Here is a 23,481-nt window from a genome sequence, read left to right as displayed (position 1 = left end):
AAATTTCATGATAAAAGGCAACTTCATAATTTGATGAAATGTGTTTGTTTTGTCGGAGAGTGAAAAATAAATCATTTTCGTATTTTTCAAAACTTATTAAACAACACGTTTAATTGGCCCTAAGTTGTGACCATTCAAATTAATTAGTATTACTTTGCTTGCGTGCTTCGAAAAATCATGCCAACTGGATGGTCATGCATTGAGGTAACGACTTTTTGACAGAAATTTTATCTTGATAAGTACTATATGTCAATTTCAAGATTATGTATATTTGAGTGGAAAAGATGATAAGATTATCGAAAGTTTGACAGATTATTTTGTAAGTCTGTGATGCATGACCATTCCATTTGAATGGAAATTTTCGAAACCCCTGAGGGACGTATTTGAGGAGTAGGATTTCTTTCATTATTTTTCCTGAGTTCTGGAAGTCAGAATTCATCTATCAATGAGAATTTTTTCAGCCAGAAAAAAAAGCTTCGCTATCGAAGAAATATCCTGCCGAAACGTAACATATCCAATCCATCTATCTGCGTAAAGATTCCACCGATCATTGGTTCTAGTGGGAAGAAAAACTTGACCAACCTACCATTATTCTAATACGAGTAGGTAACAGATGAAGTACTTACTGAAAAATACCACTTTCAGAACAACTCCTCTCTCCCCCTCCCCAAAGGAATAAAAAAATTTTAAAAGATGAAAAAAAATAATTCTTTAGTGAAGATGTTTTATTTCTGCTTAAAAATGACTGATGAAAATCGACTCGTAATCTTAGTATTACTTAATCTCTTAAAAAAATACAATTTCTTTACTTCCATTTGATTTAAGGTCTTCATAAAAACTAAAAACTTGGATTTCCTGTTTTTCTTGTTGTTCTAAGACGAACGCAGTTTTGGACATTATTCAGGTTGGTGAAGGTGACTTCTTGATAGAAAAAACTGCCGAGCAAAAGGTTTGTAATCACTGTGTATCTCTTCTGTGAAGTTTTTTTGCACTGCTGCTATAATCTATACCCATAGACGTTTGTAGCGATTCCAACCTCGCAATCACTTCATTGTAACTATTTAATAAATCTCTTCGCAGTTTCTCCTCATTTTCCTGCATTGTACGTTGATTTTCCTGCACGATACGTTGATTTTCTTGCACAGCACGTTGATTTTCCAGCACACTAAGTTGAGTATCCTGCAATACATTCTCCATGTTTTCCAGCCTCGATTCTGATTCGCTTAGTTTCTTCTCCATCTCATCATGCTGTTTGGTTCTCTTCAATATATTCACCGCGTTATCGAAAATCTCCGAACCATAACTCAAATAATTGAGTGTTTTTTCATTATGAATATAGAATGGCTCCTTTCTAGAGTTAGTCATAGCATGCGTCACATTAATCCTATCACGAAAAGATTCTGGAGGTATTGGATTCCTGCGCAGACACCAATGAAAGCAGAAAGAAGACCAAAGCGATAACTTATTCAACAAATCCAATAGTTGTGTAGGATCTTGAGCAGCCGCAGTTTCAACATACCACACAAATTTCAAGAAGGAAACCATAACAACGCTTTTGGCTTCGTTGACAACTTGATTAGCATACGTCATGGGCACTACAATCATCAAGTTATTAATTGTGTATACTGCGAGGAAACAGTAGGCCAAGAAGAGAGCATGACTGAAAGGTATGTTATCAAATGGCATAAAAGTTTTCACTTGGGGGTCACCTCTCAACATGGTGATGAAGGTTTCGAGGATGTATAAAGCAAAGGAGCGATCAGATTTCAAGAATTTGGGAGTATCATTGTTATATGAATCTGGAGTCATCCAAGTATGATATGCATTAGGACATGTTTCATTGACGAATGTGGTGTTTTTAGTTTTGATGATGGAACTAAAACCTGTATTGAAGAAAACTACAAAGCTAATCGCCAAGAACAGGATTACAACGAAAAATTCTGATAGATATTTACAGACATTTATCACAAATACTTTAACCATCTGGATACCCATGGAATATTCTGGAGATCGACCCAGTACAAATACAAACTCAATTGATAATGCTATGATCATTATGGCTAAATATGGATAATAGTATTTACTACCGTGTAGAGATACAAATAAAAGTATGATTATGACCCAAATCATTTGTAACCACATTCTTATAGATTTCAACATAAAAGATTTCGGTGAAAAATAGTGTCGATGGACTATGAAAACAAGCAGTAAACCACGTAAAATAATCAATGCTTTTGCAAAAGTTAAGTTCATGGGAAAAATATTGATGTTAAATTTCCTTTCAACATCTATGTTACTGATGAAAGCATCACAGCAATTGTAATATTTGTGGCTGATGTCTAATGCATCATCATCGTTCAAAGGACACTTCAATGAAGGAGTGTAAATATGAATAGAATTTATGAATAAAAAAAGAGCAAATAATAAGAAAAACCATATAAAGAGAATGTTCTCGAAATACGAGTATTTTTTTACAACGAGCCATTTCAAGCAAAAGTAATTTCTGATTACCGGATGAGTCAGAAATTTCCTCAAATCTGGTCTTTCATTTAGCACAAAAAGTGGTTCAGATTCACGACCATTTTCGCATTTCATTTCTTTGCAACCATCTTCAATTACATCTTTTCCACCACGTGTTTGTTTTTCTGGTGGTAAGAAGAGTTGATAATTGAAATAAATTTGAAAATCATCATGCCCCAGTGGATAATCATTGGTCAGGACGCAGCTATCCAGATATTCTTCCAGTACCTGTGGGCTGATGATTTTTAATGGTATCATACCATTCTTATTCGGTGTACAGGAGTAAGCACCAGCTTGCAAGAGAGCTTTTATGGCTGCTGTTTCTGACCAAGCTGCTGCATAATGCAAAGCTGAATTTCCAGCACTGTCACAAAAATTTATATCCAGTTTTTCGGGTGAAATATTTTGCAAAATGAGGTCTAAGCATTTGTAATGATCTGGGGTCTCTTCAGGGAACATGGTGAAGTCATCTGGTGGAAAATAAGTGTCTATTATCGAATCACATATGTCTTTTCCAGCGATTATATTCTCCATGCAGATTTTAACTGGATCATCCTCATATTTCAAGGAAATTATACCCTCGAGTACCAAGTGTAATATGCTTTTACCACCCACTGGATTGATTGGAGTAAATTGAACTGTTAATAGTTGCTCAATGGTGGAGTAATTACCATATCTGGCTGCTTTCATTATGGGAGTTGTAAGCTTATTTGATTCTTTTTGCAGTCCTTCTGCCATGTCCTGGCTGATTCTTTTTCTGATCATGTCCAAGGTTTCGATGTCCCAGCTAGAATGGTGTTTGCCATCAGGTGTGACTCTGAAGTGTATTTCTGGCTGGATTAAGGCTCTCAGTTTCGATTTCCATGGAGTTTGATCGGAAAGTGAGGATTGGTGGGAGTTGTTATTGAATCTTTTCATTTCCATATTGCTTGGACTGGAGTGGAGACCAAAGTAGGGGTATCTGTAAAGACACAGAATGTTCAGGTAATTTTACAACAATCTGAATTCGTAGGATTATGAAATATCAATGCATAAATGTGATAAAGTATTTTTCAGAGTGCTCTCTGAAGCTGTCTTCTTCCCATTTTTTCAATTTTCATTTTAGCAAAATCTTTTTTGACGTTGGTGTTTCTCAAAATGTCAGAAATTGGTCTCAATTTTTCAAGTTTTCCTAAAGTCACAAAATTGATCAAAATATGTACCTACCAAAAATTTATCAAAAATTACAAGCAACTTACTGAAAATTACGACTGTCTGCGGAAGGGAAATTACGAAATTTTGAAGCAACAAATTGAAAAATAGGTACCTATTTTTCCATTGCTAAAAAATTTTTGAAGCAGCGAATAAGAACTGCAGAAATATTTCAAATATCAAACTCTTGTGAGCATATAACATGATTAAATTATTACGATTTGAGTTCTTGAAAATAGTTTCAGAAGCAGAGAGAACAAGACGACTGACATCACTTGATAGGTACTTATTTGATAAAAGATTAGATAAGTAGGCATTGAAATAATTTACCTGTTTAGAGTATTCGCTCCAGGATGAAATTGTCTTTTCAACTCCGACGCATCTATAAGTATTAGCCTATAGTTTCTGTTTTCTTCTTTGATGAACGATATCTTTCCACTATCGAATAATAAAAACTAAGCGAAAAATACAACTAGAGCACAACATATTATTCAAGCTACAGAGTAAAATGAAGACAAAAAACTGCTACACTATCGAAGAAATATTCTGCCAAAACGTTACATATTCGACGTTCGATACATGTTTATAATCGCGAGTTTATTAATTGCCCTTTAGAATAGATAAACTCGATTACTGACAGCTTATGTTCCGAAAACATAATCGAATTTAAAGCAGTTGGATTCAATATAGCTATATATTCCTTTAACAAAGACTGATTAATCTATCTATTTGCGTGAAGATTCCACGAATCATAGTTTATTATCATCATATTTTTTTTATTATTCACACGTCTCAAACAATACGCGAAATGGTACCTATTTGAAATAATTAGGGATGCGATAATTTAATTTAATTAATTGGGTATTTTTTTTATGAATCACCTATCGAAATAGAGATTTGGTATGGGTAATATGTAAGCTAATTACTGAATAATACCTGTCTAATATTAAATTGGGAGATACAGAACTTATTACATTGCAATAGAAATCAGATCATCATTATTGTCTATGTGATGGAGTGTTTATTTCTGAAACGAAATTAAAATAATAACAAAATCGATCGATATCGATCCCTTCTAAGAATAATTTGAATACCATCAATAATTATCTCCTACGTTGGAAAAAATTTCTCGAAGAATTGTACGAGTAGGTACTAAGGTTGTTTAATACCTACGGTGAATTTTCAAGTTATACATAAGTACCTACCTACCTACCTACCTACCTACTTGAACAGTCATACCTAAAGCTTTGTGGTAAAAAATGGATAAAAGCTACATATTTGGTTGTTCAATTTCAACGATAGATAACATTGCATAACATTTCTCCTAGTTAGTAGGACCGATTGATTTTTTTCTTGTCATTTCTTATTGATTCTTTTCAAGAACATTTTGGAATTTTTCCACAAAATAATGGTCTTTTGAATAAATTAAACTCATCGCAACAACGTTGAAATAATTCATTCGATCGTTCAGTTCATCTTCTGCTTCTTATCATTTCTGCCTAATTTCGTGCCTTATGTCATTCGAACATTAAAAGGCACAAATTTTTCAAGAATAGATGAATTACGAGTAAGTAATGGATTCTAGTCGATCGTATTGTCAAGGTTTTTCTGCCAAAGGACTTCTTATTTTTATGAAAATTATACCTATTGTTATTATATGGATAGATAGTTAGTCTAGAAAGTCACCAATAACGGTTATAATGGCTCATAATGGGCGAAAAATCGATTATATATTCATGTTAAAAAAAATCGCCATTTTAAAAGTCTAAAAAAATATTAGAAATCAGGTATCTTAGGGTCCTCGTTCAGAGGCCAAAGAGTGCGTTTCACAGAATTTTCTGGTTTTTGAATAAGGGTTATTCCACGTCAATTCAACCAAGAAGTGGTAAGAGGGATCGGAAATTTTTTTGAAATTTTTCCTGCGAAAAGACCTTTTTGAAGGGATGACCAATGGCGCAAATCGTAGCCCTCTAGCCCTTCTTTAAAGGCTGCTAGGGGGTGTCAAAGCTTTCAGTGAACTTGAAATATCATCCATTTCAACAGTAGATTACTCGATAACCACACGGTACCTACCAAAATGAAACGTTTTCCAATAGTTAGAGGTTTTGAAAGGCTTTTTGGCGATATCATAAAAATCAGTATTGACACTTTTTTTCGTACGAAAAGTTAGCTCGAGTTGCAAAGTTCATTTAAAAGAATTGAAAGTTTGCGAAAAAATTCGATTTTTTAATTTAAAACATGAAAAAAAGTTTAGATAGATGAAGTTGACCCATTTGACTCCTATTTTTACGTATCTGTTGAAAAAGTTGAAAACCCCCTTTCACTCGATGAAATGAACTGCTCACAAAAAATCAAAATTCGAAAAAATTCAATTTTCAATTTCAAACATCAAAAAAAGTTTAAAATCCAGTTGTCTTATTTTGACCTCTTTCTGACGTACGAGGAAAAAGTTGATGAAAATTACACTCACAACAAAAAATAATGAAAATTCGTTCATTTTTTGAATCTTTACGAATTTTGATTTTTTTGTGAGGAGTTCATTGCATCGAGTGAAAGGGTTTTTTCATATTCCGCATCAATCAAGCCAAAATATCGAAAGATTTTGTTTCTGAAACTGGTAAAATACTTTGGAACACAGTGGTTCCCATTTTCGATCATGTTGCCAATTTCAAAAAATTGAGAAAAATAGCTAAAAATTCAGCCTATGCAATTTTCTTGGTTTTTGAAATTCACAATAAAATAATGAACAGAAAATTGACACCAATGTTTTCCAAAATATTTCCCGGATCGTAAAAAACATATCTTTCGATGTAATTACGACCTCTCTTTGAGACCCGATTTCTCACCTTCAAGGACGCCTCCGTAGCTGAAAATTATTAATTTCAATGATGGGTATAAAACATCGCATAACGTTTTTTCTAGCAAGTGAAACAAACATGTTGATTCTTTGCTTGTCATTTCTTATTGATTCCTAGCTGCTATCAAGGGCATTTTGGAATTTTTTCACGAGATAATGGGCTTTTTAAATAAATTAAGCTCTCACCAACGTTGAAATAATTAATTTTGATCGTTCAGTTCATCTTCTGCTTCTCACTCATTTCCCCTTATTTTCGTGCCTTCTGTCATCACAAATTTTTCAGGAGTAGATACATTACGAGTACCTACCTACGTCATGGATTCTAGTTAATCGCATTGTCAAGCTTTTCTTCCAAACGATTTCATATTCTTATGAAAATTATACATACATTATTTACGAATAACGGTTCGAATGGCACATAACGGGTGAAAAGTCGATTATACCATATTGAAAAAATACAGTACCAAATATAAGAAGCCTGAAAAAATATCAGAAATAATTTATTTCTCTCTCCCCCCCCCGGCCCCCACCCCCTAATTCCAATATAATGTCAAAAAATCAACATGACTTTTCTCCAATTTTTCAGAAGTCTAATATGACGTCAGAAAGTCAACCAGATCTTTTCAAAGTTTCAAGTCTGATACAAACAATGCTAGACAGTAAACCAAATTTTTTCAAAGTTATATGTGAATCTGCAAGAACTGAAAGGGATCCATTCACTTGGCCGTTGAGTACCACACCCTTTAAAAAAAAAACAATTTGGCCAATCAATTTCAATGTGACATTGCATATAGCAATTCTTTCTATGTAGTTATTTGGGCCGGATAATTCATTTTCTTGTTATTTCTCATTGATTTTTTTCAAGGACATTTTGGAATTTTCCCTAAAGTTAATGACCGTTTCAATAAGATATTAAGCTCGCAACAACGTTAAAATAATTCATTTGATCGTTCAGCTCATCTTCTGCTTCTTATATACTTACTGATTTCCATTTCCCCTTAGTTTCTCCTTGATTTCGTGTATTTTGTCATCACAAATTATTCAAGAGAAGATAAATTACGAGTAAGTAATGGATTCTGGTTGATCGCATTGTAAACCTTTTTTTCCAAACGACTTCATATTCTTATGAAGCTTATGCCTACCTATATTACAGTAGATGGCGCAAAGGACTCAGGGTAAAAAAAAAACTTTCATAATCTGTTGATGAGTAGGTATACCTGGCCCTTAGATACGGCCAAGGTGAATAAATGTATTCAGTTGAAATTGAAAAATCGATCATTACTTGATGGTTCACTTATTAAATAGACGATGTCTTAATGCTTAATGTCAAACATATGTCTACCTATTTAGGTTTACCTACCTTCTTGGGTAAATTACTTCATTTTATATTAATGACTAATGATAAAATTTCAAATTCTGGAATTAGACAAATTTTACTCGGATCATTATGTAGAGTAAGTACGTAGATTCCTAATGATGTAGGTAATATACTCATCTACATTTCCAACAACTACTCCGCAGTAGTGTTGAAGCTCTCTTCGAAGAATGAATGTTCCAAATTAAATTTAAGTATAAGTCTCGCGTACTTGGTGCGTTTTTCAAAAAATGAAAGCATTTTTCTCCCTCATTGGGAGTAAACTCAAAGATCTTATTTTCATCGACGAATTCGACCAGAGGTACAAAAATGCAACGACCAAGCTGATTTTCATATTGTATTGCTTTTGCGGAGGATTTTATTTCCATCACGATGTGCGACCGAGCTTCAGAAAATTCTGGATCTTTTTCAACACCCTCAAAGATATTTTCGTGATCTCTTCGTGTTTATTTTACTTATCCACCGCACCGATAACTGATTACTATGGTTTATTTGTGTCAGCACCTGCTACAATAGGAATATCAGCGAAATATTGTTACTGCCTCTGGACATTCTTTATGAGAAATTTGTTCTCGAAAATATTGGATTTTTTCAATGACGAAGATTACGAATCAGTTCAGCCCGAGCCAACAGCGAGTATAAGAGGAAACTACGCTTCATTCTTCGTTGACTTCTTGAAGAAAAATGAAATCAAAATCATCGTGTCAGTGTGCTGTTTCCTGGTAATTGTTTCTACGACGCAAAACCTTGAAAACTATGCCAACTTCGATCACTACTTCGTTTCATTCTACCCGATGTACATTCCTTGCCATAAGACGTTTGCATTACGCATCATCACTCGAATGATACAATTTATCACTCTCTTGCCCGAAGGAATCAGCTGCTTGTCTTTTCCATTCTTGATTTGCATTATTACCACCCATATGTATAACAGATTTGAGCTGCTGGGTTTGTTTTTACGCGAAACGTCGTACTCGGTTTTTCGAAGCATCGACGAAACCTACAATTTGGAATTGGCCATGGATGAAGGACGTGTACGGAGCAGTTTTATCAAAAATTGACGAAATGAAAACTAAAAAAGCTCTTGCATTGGATAAATTTCTCTCAAACACGACTCTCGTCATTAAACGACATCAAAAACTGTACCTGTGAGTCACTTAATTTTAATTGTTCGTAGGTAATGATCAGTTGATCTCATTCCTTATTTGATCAATGTGTTTTACTCGTACCTATCTTATTTGTTGTAGCATTGCAAAACTATTTGGCGAGAAAATGAATTCCATCTTTTCCGCCGTTTATTTACAAATGAGTTCTTTGGGAGTAATTTTCGAATTTTTTGTCAGTTCGGTAAGTTAAATTGTGAAGTGTGAGTAGGCATGCGCTCATTGAAATTAAGTATACTGATTGATGTTTTGTAACTGACAGATCACTGAAACCGGATACTTGCACCGCACTTTTCTGGTTCTTATATTCATGTTGAGCGAAATGGCGTTGTGTTGGCAGATGTTTTGCTTAATGGGAGAAGTGTTTTTCGACATGGTAAATTATCATAGTTAATACCTACTTAATCTATGTAGATTAACATTGATGGTAAGAAAACTTCATTTGTAAGCGGATTTGTCCGAAACATGGGTTCAAAACTACGATTAGGGTACCTACCTACATAAATGAAACAACACCACTCTCTGAGCCAACAGCTTTTTTTCTGGCTAATTTTCAACTCAAAATAGAAGTTGACCAACAAAAAAAAATTCCAAAATTTGAATTTTTTAAATCATAAGTTTTTATTGGAAATTGCAGATGTATCATAATAGCTAATTGTCAATGTGGGAAAATCAGACTAGAAAAAAAGAAACTAGATTTTCTCATTATTTAATTAGGTATAATTATACAGTGGTTTAATTTTTCAGAACGAAATCATCGCGATGGAAATTTACTGCAGTCCATGGTATCACCTCGAGCCGAAAAACCGTCAAGTTATTCTCACATTTCTCACCATCGTTCAACGACCTCTAACAATCGTCGCCTTTAAAATACACCCTATAAATCTGACGATATTTCCACACATGATGAATAATATCTATTCGAATATGCAAATACTTCGTACTCTCCAGCAAAAGATGCACTCGCGTTGATATGATTAATGTTATCTATCGTTGACACCTTTATACTTTCACTTATGCACTTTTGAATACCTATCAATACCTCAAACGCAAAACCATAGCACGATTTTATTGCACTTATTGATCACCTAAATAAAACTTGAAATGTCAACTCGATTGTCTATTCATTTGCTGTACCTAGTTGTAAAAAAAATGTAGGTTGGCATCTACATGGTTATTATTGAAGTGATCATTACCTATTGGTCCTAGGAAAACTGTTCACCAACCAATAATTGACCTATTCGTTCTTGTATAGGTAGTATAAATAGTCATGTACACTTACCATGTCTGGCTATATACTTTCATTATGGATGTTGTTCTATCCTACATCCTTAGGTATGCACTCTTTGAAAACCCATACAGCCTATTTGAGTTATACCTTACCAATGAAATGAAACTGTAATAGATATCAGGTACTTACCTGAAACAAATAAAGCAAAAAAAAAACGACGATAAATATTTCGTACAAAGAAACACGTTCAAGATTTCTACTTGGAAATCGTCAAAAATGCAGATAAATTCGGGTGAAGGGAGTTGATAATAAGAAAGAAAGAAAAAACATAAACTACCCACAAAAAGTAATGAATTTAGGATTTCCAAAAATTCGCCAAAAATCAAAAAATCAGTTTGGGTAAGTAGCTAAAATTTGTCCACAAAAGTTGGCCTATGAAATTTTCTTGATTTTTAAGATTGGCAATAATGAGCAAAAAATTGACCGATTGTTTTCGAAAATATTTCTCTAATCTTATAAAACACATATTTCGATGTATGACCTCTTTTTGAGGACCCACTTTCTCCTTTCTATAACTAGTGCACTTCCAGAGCTATTAGCTCAGTCAAATAGCAGAAAAAAATAGGTGAACCCAAACATTATTGCGATCAAAGGTCGTTTCGGTGAATATTGTCTAGGGTGGTATGCTGAACAACATACTAAAAGTCCCCGCCCCCACCCCGCGAGCTAACCCCCCACAGTGGATTAAAGCCCCCCAAAATCAATTTTTCCTCAAGAACTCCTAAAATATTGAATTTTGAGTAAAATGAGCTCAGTGATCATTTCATCTCCTCTCCAATACCTATCAAATGAGCTATCGACCAACTTCCTAGCTTCAAAGGAGGTGGCGCTACGACCCTTCAAAGTGACGTGATTTTAATAATTTTACATTTTATGACTTGGGACTTGTAACCTGTTCTAATTGATAAAATGAAGTCAAACTTGGGGAATGGAGCTAGAGTTGACCTCTGGAGTGGGGAGGGTCAAAGTTGAAAATTACAGAAAGGTCATTTTTTGGAGGGGCATAACATGACCCCAAATGGATGAAAAGGGTCCAAAATCATACCACCAGACAGTATTCCCATTGTGATCAGCATATCCAAATTTCAGATTCCTAGGTCATCCCCACTCCTTTTAAGATGAAAAAAAACGAAAATAGAGGCAAAATAAAGGGGATTTTCACCTTACTCCCGCTTTAAATGGGGTGGGGATGACCTAGGAAGCTGAAATTTGGATATGTTGATCACAGATAGGGTACTGTCCGATGGTATGATTTTGGACCCTTTTCATCCATTTGGGGTCATGCTATGCCCCTCCAAAAAAATGACCTTTCTGTAATTTTCAACTTTGACCCTCCCCACTCCAGAGGTCAACTCTAGCTTGCAAAAGAATCCCATTCCCCAAGTTTGACTTCATTTTATCAATTAGGACAGGTTACAACACCCAAGTCATAAAATGTAAAATTATTAAAATCACATCACTTTGAGGGGTCGCAGCGCCACCTCCCTTGAAGCTAGGGAGTTGGCCGATAGCTCACTTGATAGGTATTGGAGAGGAGATGAAATGATCACTGAGCTCATTTTACTCAAAATTCAATATTTCAGGAGGTCTTGACGAAAAATTGATTTTGGGGGGCTTTGATCCACTGTTGGGGGGGGGAGTAACTCGTGGGGTGGGGGCGGGGACTTTTAGTATGTTGTTTAGCATACCACCCTAGACAATATTCAACAAAAAAACTTTTGATCCCAATTATGTTTGGGTCAAATTGCATTTTGACTGGGCTATATCAAAATTTTCACAAGTGACTTTGAACTTGAAAATGAAGGCCTCGTTGAATTTGATCAGAATCCGGCGATATATAGGTATATTTTTTATCCTAATGAATACGTACAGTATTCATAGGGGGCAAGTAACTATAGAAAAGAAACACATGGAAATCATCATCAAAGTATTGTATTGTATTTTTCGATCATATATATACCTAGCTATTAAATACGAGCGCAAAAGTTATGTGTTTAATACATTAGTACAGGTTAAAACTTAAAATCTCAAATAATGTCTAAATTAACTGATCACAAAAATAATACAAAACCGTAGGTGAGCATAGGTAGGTATTCATTCTTAATTATAGCAAATAAAAAATGTTTTACATTATCAAACGCAAACTTTTTTTAAAAACACACTAGGTATTCTTTGAGATTCAAAATCCTCCAGTCTCCAACTCAACTCTAAAGGATGGCACAGACTCACTAAAAGAGGAAAATAAATCTTAAAAATAAGTACAGGATGTTCCGCAATAAATGACCCTCCCTTAAACAGAAGAATGTAGATAATCCAAACTGAACTCAAGCGTGTACTTATGTTTGCCTGTCCTGAAATTCGAAGGGGTTGGTCACTATAAGAACCAAAATAGATGGAGAATTTGTACTTTGGGGCCCTAAATACTAGAATGTTTTGTCTTGGATCTTGGATTTTTCACGCAGACAATCGAGAGTTCTCAAATTATTAATTCCTAATTTTTGAAAAATAATTGAATTGACTCCCATCAGCTTCTTTTGCTACATAGTCGAATTGATTCCCAGCTCAAGTTTTTGACCAAAGAAACGAACAAAGATAAAAACAGCCACATAATCTTTTAAAATAATAACGAATTTTCATGGTACCTATACGTAGGTAATATGGATAAAATTCTCATAAAAAGTCAGCTTTTTTGCTATCTGTTTTTTGACAAAATTTCAAAAAATCTTTCTTTTCATTTTTTAAAATCAAACTTTGAAGTGTTCGGTTCAATCTCTTTTTCATTCAGAATTCTGAATTTTGTTCTTCATTTTATCTTGCTAACTTCAAATTTGAAACTTCGACTTGAATCAATTTCGACCCCCTCCTTTCCCCCTAACAACACTGGAAAACAATTTCTGCTTGCAGTTATTTTTTTCTGCTAAAATGGAAAAGAAATGCCTCCATTTTCCATTTCTTTAAAAAAATTTTAAATGTCAGGTACTTGCATTTATTTGTATTATGAAATTTGGAATTTTCACAATTTGTTTCCAGTTTGTTTAAAAATGAAGTGAAATGTTGATTTTTGACCAGAACTAATTCACTCTCCACCTCCCCTTCTCCGCCACGGGAATTAATTCAACTGCTTGTAAGAATAAGGTGGAAATCAATTCGATTACAGCCAGATAATCAATGAAGTTGTTGATCAACAAACATCATATCCCAAAAATCTCGAAAAAAAAACTCCTCCATACATTTTCTGAAAATCTACACTAATGTTCATGATCCTCATTACTCATTATTCTGATTACACCTTCCAACAGCACCAATCCGATGTCTTCTCTCAGACTTCCTCAACATTTTCAACTCAGCTATTACTCGTTTAGAGTTAGACTTTAAATTCTTTCGTAACTGCACCTCACTATCTTGCACTATACGTTGAATATTTTGCACAATTGCTTCGATATTTTCGAGCCTGGATTCAAATTCGTTCATTTGAGTTTTCATTTCTTCCGGCTGTTTAGTTCTCTTCAAAATGGTCACTGCATCTTCGAAAATTTCTGGATCTAATCGCAAACGTTTTAGAATTTGTTTATTATGAATATCGAAAGGTTCCTTTTCACAGTTTTTCATTGGATACGTTACGCTAATCCTTTTGCAAAAGGTTTCAGGAGGGTTTCGAGTACTACAGCACAGACACCAACGAATACAAAATACCAACCAGAGTAATAATTTATTGAAGACATCAAGTAATTGAGTAGGATCTCGTGTAGCTGTAGTTTCAACATAGGCGACAAAATGTAGAAACGAATTCATTACGACAGTTTTCGTCTCGTTCATGACCTTTGTAGCGTAAGTCAATGGTACCACGAGCACCAGATTTTGAAAAACTAAAATCGTAAAAAAACAAAACGCGAAGAATATCAATTGACTTGCGGTTGTGCTATGTTGTGGCAAGTAAGTTTTTATACTGATGTTGTCTTTCAACATGGTCAGGAAGGTTTGCCAAAAGAAAAGGTTGAGCGGTGGGACAAATTCACCCTTGCCCTTAGTGCTATTTAATTGCTGGTCAGTGGTAGCAGTGTTGTTTATTTTACTCGGATTCAGTTGGTTGAAAAAAATCACGAAGTTGTTTGCCAAAATAATCATCAAAATGTAATACGGTATTAGATATTTGTAAGAATTGATGAGAAATACTTTCAACATCTCGATGCTGATAGAACATGCTGGAATTCGACCGATTACAGCGACAAGCTCGATCCAAAACAAGATTATCATCGCAGTGGATGAGAAGTTATAATCGAATACGCCTTGCAATTTACTAACTATCGGTTCTCGATTGAATATCAAAACGAACCAAACCAATTGCAACCAAACTCTGGGAGATTTCAAGATGGATGATTTGGGTGAGAAATAGGTTCGATATACGATGCATAAAAGAAGCACAGCACGCAAAGGCAGAATAAATAGCAGCAGAAATCTATCATCCTGTATTCCGATAGGACGATTTTCAATACATCTGTAGTCATTTTCACTCAAAATTGGACAATAATAGAAAATACGTTGGTAAGATATGTATATAAAGTACAGAGGAAGCGATGCGAAAAAAATTGAAAAGAAGATATCCTCGATGAACGAATATTTCTGAATGATGAGCCATTTCAAACACAAGTAATTCCTGATCACTGGATGAACCAGAAGTTTATTTAAATCGGGTGTATCTCTCATCACAAAAATTGGCTCAGATTCGCGTCTACCCTCGTAGCATACTTCCCTGATACCTGCTTCAACTCCATCTTGTTTCATTGGTGTTGGTTTTTTTGGAGGTACAAACATTTTATAATTAAAGTAAATTTGAAAATCATCGTGTCCAAAAGGGTACTCATTGGATAAGATACAGCTGTCTAAATATTCTTCCAGTACTGAAGGGCTGATCATCTTCAATGGTACCACTCCTTTATTATTTGCTTCACAAGTGTAAGCACCTGCCTGCAAGAGAACTTTTACAGCCTTTGTTTGTGACCAAGTGACAGCGTAATGCAAAGCTGAATTTCCATTACTATCGAGAAAATTTATATCTAGTTTTTCAGGAGGAATGTTTTTCAATATGAACTCTAAGCATTTATAGTGATCTGGTTTCTCTTTGGGGAACAGAGAGAAATTATCTGGTGGAAAATAAGCGCATATTATCGATTCGCATAGTTCTTTTCCGGCGATTATATTCTCCATGCATATCTTAGCAGGGTTATTTTTATATTTAAATGCGCAGATGCCATCGATTACCATGTGTAATATGGTTTTTCCACATACTGGTTCGATTGAAACACGTCCTACTGTTATTTGCTTCTGCATGGTTGAGTAGTTACCGTATCTGGCAGCTTTCATTGCTGATGTTGACTGCATGTTTGATACTTTCTTAAGTTCTTGCGCCATTTCGGAGCTGATTTGTTTTCTGAATTCGTCCAAAATGTCTGTGGTCAAGCTAGGTTCAGATTTGCCATTATCTGCAATGTTGGGCAGCTTCGTTTGTTCAATTAGAATGTTGAGTTTTGTTTTCCACACGTTTTGATCTGCGAATGACGATGGATCGGAATTTGTCTCCATTTTGACTCCTTGATCTCTTCAGGTGGGCATGCAAGTGTTACACCTGTGATGATAAAATGTAGGTAGGTATTATTGCGATTATGGGATGCAGAAAGTCAATAAGTAGTACAAATAGATATGTGAAGTTGATCGCAGGAGAAAATTTATGGATTTGATCAGGTCTGAACAGATGTTATCTGATCAAAATTTTGATCAAATAAGATTCAAGGAATTTAAGTATATGTATAACTGATATCACAAAGGAAAACGATTGGATCTGCTCAGATCTAGTCAGCCTGGGGGAAAATGAATGAATTTGAATCCGTATAATCAGATCTGGTTAGATCCAATCAGTTCTTCCTTATTGGGTCTGAACAGGTCTCAACAGACCTATGTGTAATTGGATCCAGACAATGTCCAGATCAGTCTGATCACTTCCCCATTGCATATTCATATGATTCGATCTGATTAGATCAGCTTATATCAAACCAGATCCGTTTTGGTATGACTATTCAAGTAAAAAATTATAAGATCTGATCAGATCCGGACATTCAAAGGATCCAATTTTTTCTGGCCAGTGAGATCATAGTTCTGATCAGATTAAATTAGAGAGGACCTGGTTGAATCCAACCAAACCTTTTTATACCAAAAATTACAATTTTACCCAAAACAACCGTTTTTACAAAAAATTAACATATTTCACCAAAATTACCATTTTTACAAAAAATTACAATATTTACCAAAAATTAGATACCTACCATCCTTACCTAGTCATTTTTTTTTTTTTTTTTTTTTGTAAAAAAATTGGGTACCATCTTTACCAAAAATTATCACTTTTACCAAAAATACAACTTTTATCAAAAATTGCAATTTTTATCCAGAAATAACTAGTAGGTATTTTTATTGAAAAAAAAAAACCACTAAAAATGACCATTTTTACCAAAAATTACCAAAAATGACAATTTTTATCATAACTACTAAAAATTACCAAAAATTACCATTTTGCCAGAAATTTCCAAAAATGTCCAAAAATGACTTTTTTTGCCAACATTTCCCAAAAATGACCATTTTTACCAAAACTAGATATCAAAAATGACCACAAATGACCACAAATGACCAAAATTGACCTTTTTTTGGCAAAAATTACCCAAAAGTACCATTTTTGCCAAAAATTACCAAGAATGACCATTTTTACCAAAAACTACCAAAAATGACCATTTTTGTCAAAAATTACCAAAGATGACAATTTTTACTAGAACTACCAAAAATTACCAAAAATTACCAAAAATTTCCAAAAATGACCTTTTTTGCCAACATTTCCCAAAAATGACCATTTTTACCAAAACTAGATACCAAAAATAACCAAAAATGACCACAAATGACCAAAACTGACCTTTTTTGGCAAAAATTACCAAAAAGTAGATACCATTTTTGCCAAAAATTACCAAAAATGACTTTTTTTGCCAACATTTATCAAAAATGACTATTTTTGCCAAAAATTATCAAAAATGACGATTTTTGCCAGAAATTACCAAACATTTCCAAAAATGACTTTTTTTGCCATAAATTACCAAAAATGACTTTTTTTTGTCAGAAATTACCAAAAATGACCATTTTTACCAGAACTACCAAAACTTACCAAAACTTACCAAAAATTATCTACCAAAACTGACAATTTTTACCAAGAAGTTACCATCTTTACCAAAAATTACCATTTTTCACCAAAAATTACCATTTTTACCAAAAATAACCAAAAGTTTTCATTTTTATCAGAAATTACAAAAAATGACAATCTTTATCAAAAATGACAATTTTTATTAAAAATTAGGTACCAAAAATTACAATTTTAACCAAGTTTCAAGTTGATTGTTTGTAAATTATTTGTTGATATGTATGCATTTTTTTTAATCCTCCCGAAATATTAAATTTACATTACATGTGATTTTGAAGATCATACTTTGTTTAGACCAGATGAGACCTAATCAGATCCAATCATTTCCCATTCCTCCCGGATTGATCGATTTCTCAAGGAAGGAAAATTATGTTTTCTGGTAATATGTGGAATTTTAAAAATCGAGAATACCTACGTAAAAACACCACCGTAGTCTGTTGATATGTTACTCAGCATAAAAAGGTTGCAGGTACATACTTGGAATAATTCTATCAGCATTTTTGACCGTGGACGTCTTTAAACTATATCTACTTTACTTCATCCCCGAAAACAAGAAAAAAATTCCAATCACTGCAAAATGGATGAAATCACCATACCTAAAGAATCCATAATTCAAATTTTGTGGCCAACAAATTCATAAATTATACCGAAAAGATACTCAAATTTAAAATGTTTAGCTTCAAAAACATTAAATTTATTTTTCTTAAAGTTTGTGAAAATCAACTGCATTTTTGAAATTGAAAATTAATTTTTTCAGCGATTTCTGCATCTGTTGTGCTTAAATCACTTCTAGTAGATTTCCCACAGTTTTCTATCCCATGGCATAATGACTCAGTTTCGACCATATGGGTACTTTGCTAGCGGAATGCCACATGTTCTTTAACTACGTATGAAACTTTATAATTAAATATTATTGACTTCCGACTTACCTTCATCGATTTGATAAGAAACACAATATGCCTTGTCAACGCCATTTCAAGCAGAAGCAGGTAAAAACGTGGTAGCACTGCACTTGAATGCAAATAAAAAATTTTATGAGTTTTCACTCGAAATTCACTTCTTAGAACAAAATGATTTTATAGCACGGTAATTATGATGCAGAATGAAAATTTAAAAAATTCGCACATCGACCATTATACTCGTATTATGCAAAATGTGAAAACACATGCAAACAAATTTATCAGCCGCCTCTTCTACATCACCAAAACTATTGTGACTTATGTAACAAAGTATGGACCCGCTCCAAATTAAAGTTGGCATGAAGCTGCCTATTCGAATTTATCCGCATGGTAGCACTGTTATTAATTATAAATTTAATTTTTAATGTCATCACGAAGACGTAACCTTTTGTCTTGATCAGTTTTCGGCACTTGTAAGCTTATAAGCTGAGTAATGATTCAATATTCATTAGGTATTAATAATTTTACACCTTGAAATTTTGGATTAAAATGAAAATTTCATTCAATGTTTTTAATCGTGGTGAAAAATTAAATATAAACACCGAGGGAGGATTGTCTCTTCAGCGAAAAATAAACGCAGCAAATTATTTCTTATTTGATTTAATGAAATAATAATTACTTAAATAACCCACAAACCAACAAATGAATACCTACCCATATAAGTAGGATTTTAATTAGCTTAATTACAAAATTATATCATACTTATGTACATTTCTCTTAAAATAAAAATTGAAACTTGGTTCCCAATGTAAAGGTTTACTGAAAAGTCATGTCATGCTCATTTTTCGATTTTTGGCGAATTTTTAAAAATAGTGAAAATGGCCTATTGATTCTAATAATTTTCTACAAAAAAATGAATAATATGACGATGAAAATCTGAAATTCGCACCATACATATATGTATGTACCTACCAAAGTTCAAAAATTGACAATTTTGGAATTTTTTTTTTGATTTCCAACTTTGTTGTACGAGTGAAAAAGAATACACTTTTCAAAGGTAATCTCGAAATGCATTTTTTGCCATTCTCATAAATTTTCCAAAATTCAAAAAAGCAACTTTGGCAGCAAAAAATTGGTTTCAAAGGTCTGTATATCGTTCTTTTGCCGACAAAAAATTGTAATTTTGCCGCAATAATCAAAATTTTAATGTGCTGAGCACTGGTGCATCAAAAAATAGAACAACATCAATCTTAATGTAATAATTCGGGTTTTCTGATTTCAACTTTTTCTAAATTTCATCAATGTTTTTTTTTTTTTTTTTTTTTAATTATTCTAAGTGGAAAGAAGGGAATTATTTGAAACAAATGAGAATTTTGAGAATAGATTGGTACTTTTGTCGGCAAATTAAGAGGTTTCAATAAAATTCAATTATTTTTCACCGGCCCTCGGCGGGACCTCAAAAAAGCTGGGTCCCGGGGGGACACTCTCCTCTCCCACCACCTCTCTGCGCAGGCCTGCTTTAATGATTTGAGAAATTTTTCTTTCGATAAATGTTTCCATTCGTTCACAAATCCTGGACTCTGAATCTTCAATTTGAGTTTTAACATTTTGGAGTAATTTTTCATCAATTAGAGTTCCAACATTTTCGAGAAGTTTTTTATCGCGTTTGGCATTTGTTTCATGCAAGTGGGTCGTAATATATTTTCCAAATTGATCAATGGATTGAAACTTCGGAGAAGGTTTCTTCACAACGTGTACTCGCAAGTTCTCGACACTTTCATCAGTCCCGCCAACTTCGCTTCGATTGTCCAGCACCTTCTGAGCTCTTTTTACAATAGTTGAGCGCATTTCAAACAACTTTCCTTCTGTTTTCATTCCATAAATATCAACTTTTATACAGTATATCATATTATTTTGGTGAGGTCTGACCACGACATGAGTTTCGTAAAAATATACTCCTCGATAAAATTGGATTTTTGATACCCCATCGGTACAAGTGGAACAATTTGATAAATAATATCGAAAAAACTGGAATAGTTTGCTTTTGGCAAGATGTTCGAATTGCGCGATTAATTTTACTTGAGATGCCACAGCAACTATTTCTGCATTTTCCCTGATTGCTTGTGTGTCGCCAACGGCCAAACCATTGAGCAGGTTGTACAGTATGATGCTGATGCAAAATACAAATAAGGTGAAAAACACGTGTTCAATGCTGAAATTGGAGCCAAGTGGAATAGTCGAGTCGGCACTGAATTCGCCCGTCAACATGATACTCGTTCTGAAAAGAGATAGGGGGACACTTTGCCAGAACTTGGTTGCATCATCTTTGTCCATCTCTGTCTTACTGTTGGTGTCATTTTTTATAGATACACCATCATTGTTACTATTTCCTTCATGAAACAAGAGGTAAAAGCTGAGAGCGAATGATAAAATCATAATCGAATACAAGCCGAAAATTTTGAAGAAATTCCATGCTACTGTCTTAAACATTTCAATATTGGTCGCGAAATAGGGATGTTTACCGATCAAAAACATCAACTCCGTCCAGGACGCTAGAATGGCACAAGCTGCGTAAATAGGTGGTAAACTTGTGTTGATCGCAGCGTGTATAAAAAAAACACCTACAACAGAAATCAATATGATTTCAAGCCAATTCTCTGCGGATGTGAGGTACGACCTGCGTAAAATAATCAACTGCAGGCCTATTTCTCTTGAAACTAATAAAACGTAAAGCAGCTGCGTCAGAGTTCTACAAACTAATCCTAGAATGCACCATAAATCCGAAAGATCGAAAGAAAAAGCCCCGTACTCCTGTTTTAGAAACATGTAAATACTCAGAAAAACGCAAAACAGCAAATAAAATATGAAATTAGCGTAATAATATTTCTTGACAAAGTTCCATTTGATGTAAATAAAAACTTTCTGCTGCTGGATGCTTGAGGAATTTTTTCAATTCTGGCACACGTTCGATTATTGTAAAGAATTCCATTTCGTATCCTCGAAGAACAGAATATTTGCTACTCGGATTTACAAATAGCTTGTACTCGAAATCGATTTTTAGATCTCTTTTTTCCATTGTGGATTTATCAGCTTCAGTAATGCAACCGTCCAAGTAGTCTGAGAGTACTTCAGCTTTAATCAAAACCAAAGGAACTTCTCCTGAGTAATTTTTTTGGTACAGATGAGCACCACAATTGATGATGGATTTCTGTACTTGTTCGTCGTGGAAAAGAACCGCCAAATGAAGAGCAGTGCTTCCCGTATTGTTCACAAAATTAATATCCAATTTGGGTTTATCGTTATTCGATTTTGAATGATTCGCAGGGAAGATTTCGTTCAGCACCAATTCCAGGCATTTATAATGATTGCGTTTTTCGCCAACTTGTAGATTGTATAACATACCCTTTATGATGTAATGCAGCACCGATCCATATTCCTTTACTTGCAGTATAATTTCCCGGTGACGAAATAATTCTTCAAATATGTCGCAGTAACCGTTTTGAGCAGCAATCATAATTGGTATCCTGCTCTCGTAGATTGCATTAGGATCAACATTCATTTCCAATAAATATCTAACGGTGGCAGTGTATCCATAATCACAGGCTAAATGTAATAATGACTCATCTTTTAGTAGGTCAGCCATAAATTTAATACCTGATTTTTCCAGACCGCTTCTTACGCTTAACGAGTACATAATGTTTAGTGGATCTGAAAGTGGATCAGTTGAAAATTTCTTTGCCAAATCAGAGTATTTTAGCAGAACAATTTGACGACAAGAAAATCCACGAAAATCTTTTTGAAAATCCAAGTCGATACCTGGACATTGAAGCAAAACGCAAGCAGCTTCCTTGTTGCCTTTTTTCAAAGCCAAATGTAAAGGAGACGCTAGCGCTCTGGTATTAATGTTGATATCAATTGGTTCATCACAACGCCGACAATTATCAATTAAGATTTTAATACATCTAGGGTTATTTTTTTCAACAGCGATGTGCAATGGTGTACAACCTTTACGATCTATCACATTTGCTGATTGAAAAAAGGGGGATTTTGTCAATTCGTTCACCATTTCAGCATCGCCTGTCTCAACAGCCTCGTGTATTGGAGCTTTACCAGTAACTTCATTCACAAGGTTTGGGTCGATACCTGGACATTGAAGCAACATGCAAGCAGCTTCCTTGTTGCCTTCTTTCAAAGCCAAATGTAAAGGAGACGCTAGCTCTCTGGTATTAATGTTGATATCAATTGGTTCATCACAACGCCGACAATTATCAATTAAGATTTTAATACATCTAGGGTGATTTTTTTTAACAGCGATGTGCAATGGTGTATAACCTTTACGATCTATCACATTTGCTGATTGAAAAGAGCGAAATTTTGTCAATTCGTTTACCATTTCAGCATCGCCTGTCTCGACAGCCTCGTGTATTGGAGCTTTACCAGTAATTTTATTCACAAGGTTTGGGTCGAGGCCATTTTTCAAAAGGCATCGCACAAATTTGTGATTCCCAGCAGATCTGCAAGCAATGTCTAGTAACGTTCCGTTGTACGGATCTGGAAAGAAGTAAAAGTGATCTTCCAAGGAGAAAGGCGGATCATTTATATGGTATTCAAATCTCTCACAATCGTTTTCTTCAAATGTCTGTAACAGGAGTTCTGCGTTTGGTACGCACACAGAAGATGAACCCATTCTGAATGAACTGCTATATGTTATAACCTGAAACAGATTTGTCGTACATTGAAAATACTTCTAAACATTAAGTGCCCATGTGAAAATGATTAGTTCTGATTAGATAGAGCAGGATGTGATCATATGTATCAACATGTACATCTGATTGAGTGTGGCCTGGTCTAGTAGACAGAATCATTTCACACGGTTGTTTCTATAGGTACGATACCTACTAAAAGAAGAAACATTCTGTCACTTACAAGAAAACCTTTACAACTCGTCAACTCC

General features: G+C 34.3%; 4 protein-coding genes across 4 annotated transcripts in view; all 4 read right to left on the bottom strand.

Moving 5' to 3' along the window:
• Positions 1 to 23,481, bottom strand: part of LOC135831313 (uncharacterized) — a 195,019-nt gene that overhangs the window by 43,134 nt on the left and 128,404 nt on the right. The window lies entirely within an intron of this gene.
• LOC135831227 (uncharacterized) lies at positions 708 to 4,391 on the bottom strand. Its single transcript, XM_065343568.1, has 2 exons — positions 4,042 to 4,391; positions 708 to 3,481 (listed from the first exon to the last, which is right to left on the bottom strand). The coding sequence occupies exon 2, from the start codon at positions 3,442 to 3,444 to the stop codon at positions 958 to 960; it is 2,487 nt and encodes an 828-aa protein (XP_065199640.1). The 5' UTR covers positions 3,445 to 3,481; positions 4,042 to 4,391; the 3' UTR covers positions 708 to 957.
• Positions 12,314 to 18,869, bottom strand: LOC135831245 (transient receptor potential cation channel protein painless-like). Its single transcript, XM_065343590.1, has 2 exons — positions 18,558 to 18,869; positions 12,314 to 16,020 (listed from the first exon to the last, which is right to left on the bottom strand). Exon 2 carries the CDS (start codon positions 15,975 to 15,977, stop codon positions 13,665 to 13,667), a length of 2,313 nt encoding a protein of 770 aa, XP_065199662.1. The 5' UTR covers positions 15,978 to 16,020; positions 18,558 to 18,869; the 3' UTR covers positions 12,314 to 13,664.
• Positions 20,665 to 23,234, bottom strand: LOC135831289 (alpha-latrocrustotoxin-Lt1a-like). The gene has a single exon (XM_065343666.1). The coding sequence runs from the start codon at positions 23,212 to 23,214 to the stop codon at positions 21,397 to 21,399; it is 1,818 nt and encodes a 605-aa protein (XP_065199738.1). The 5' UTR covers positions 23,215 to 23,234; the 3' UTR covers positions 20,665 to 21,396.

Source organism: Planococcus citri, chromosome 1 (assembly GCF_950023065.1).
Source record: "Planococcus citri chromosome 1, ihPlaCitr1.1, whole genome shotgun sequence".
Classification (NCBI taxonomy): Eukaryota; Metazoa; Arthropoda; class Insecta; order Hemiptera; family Pseudococcidae; genus Planococcus; species Planococcus citri.
Note: the sequence above shows the minus strand (reverse complement) of the source record. Positions and strands in the feature narration are given on the sequence as shown.

Coding starts and splice junctions, on each gene's coding strand:
- LOC135831289 (XM_065343666.1), bottom strand. CDS start 23,214: ATGGGTTCATCTTCTGTGTGCGTACCAAACGCAGAACTCCTGTTACAG.
- LOC135831245 (XM_065343590.1), bottom strand. CDS start 15,977: ATGGAGACAAATTCCGATCCATCGTCATTCGCAGATCAAAACGTGTGG.
- LOC135831227 (XM_065343568.1), bottom strand. CDS start 3,444: ATGGAAATGAAAAGATTCAATAACAACTCCCACCAATCCTCACTTTCC.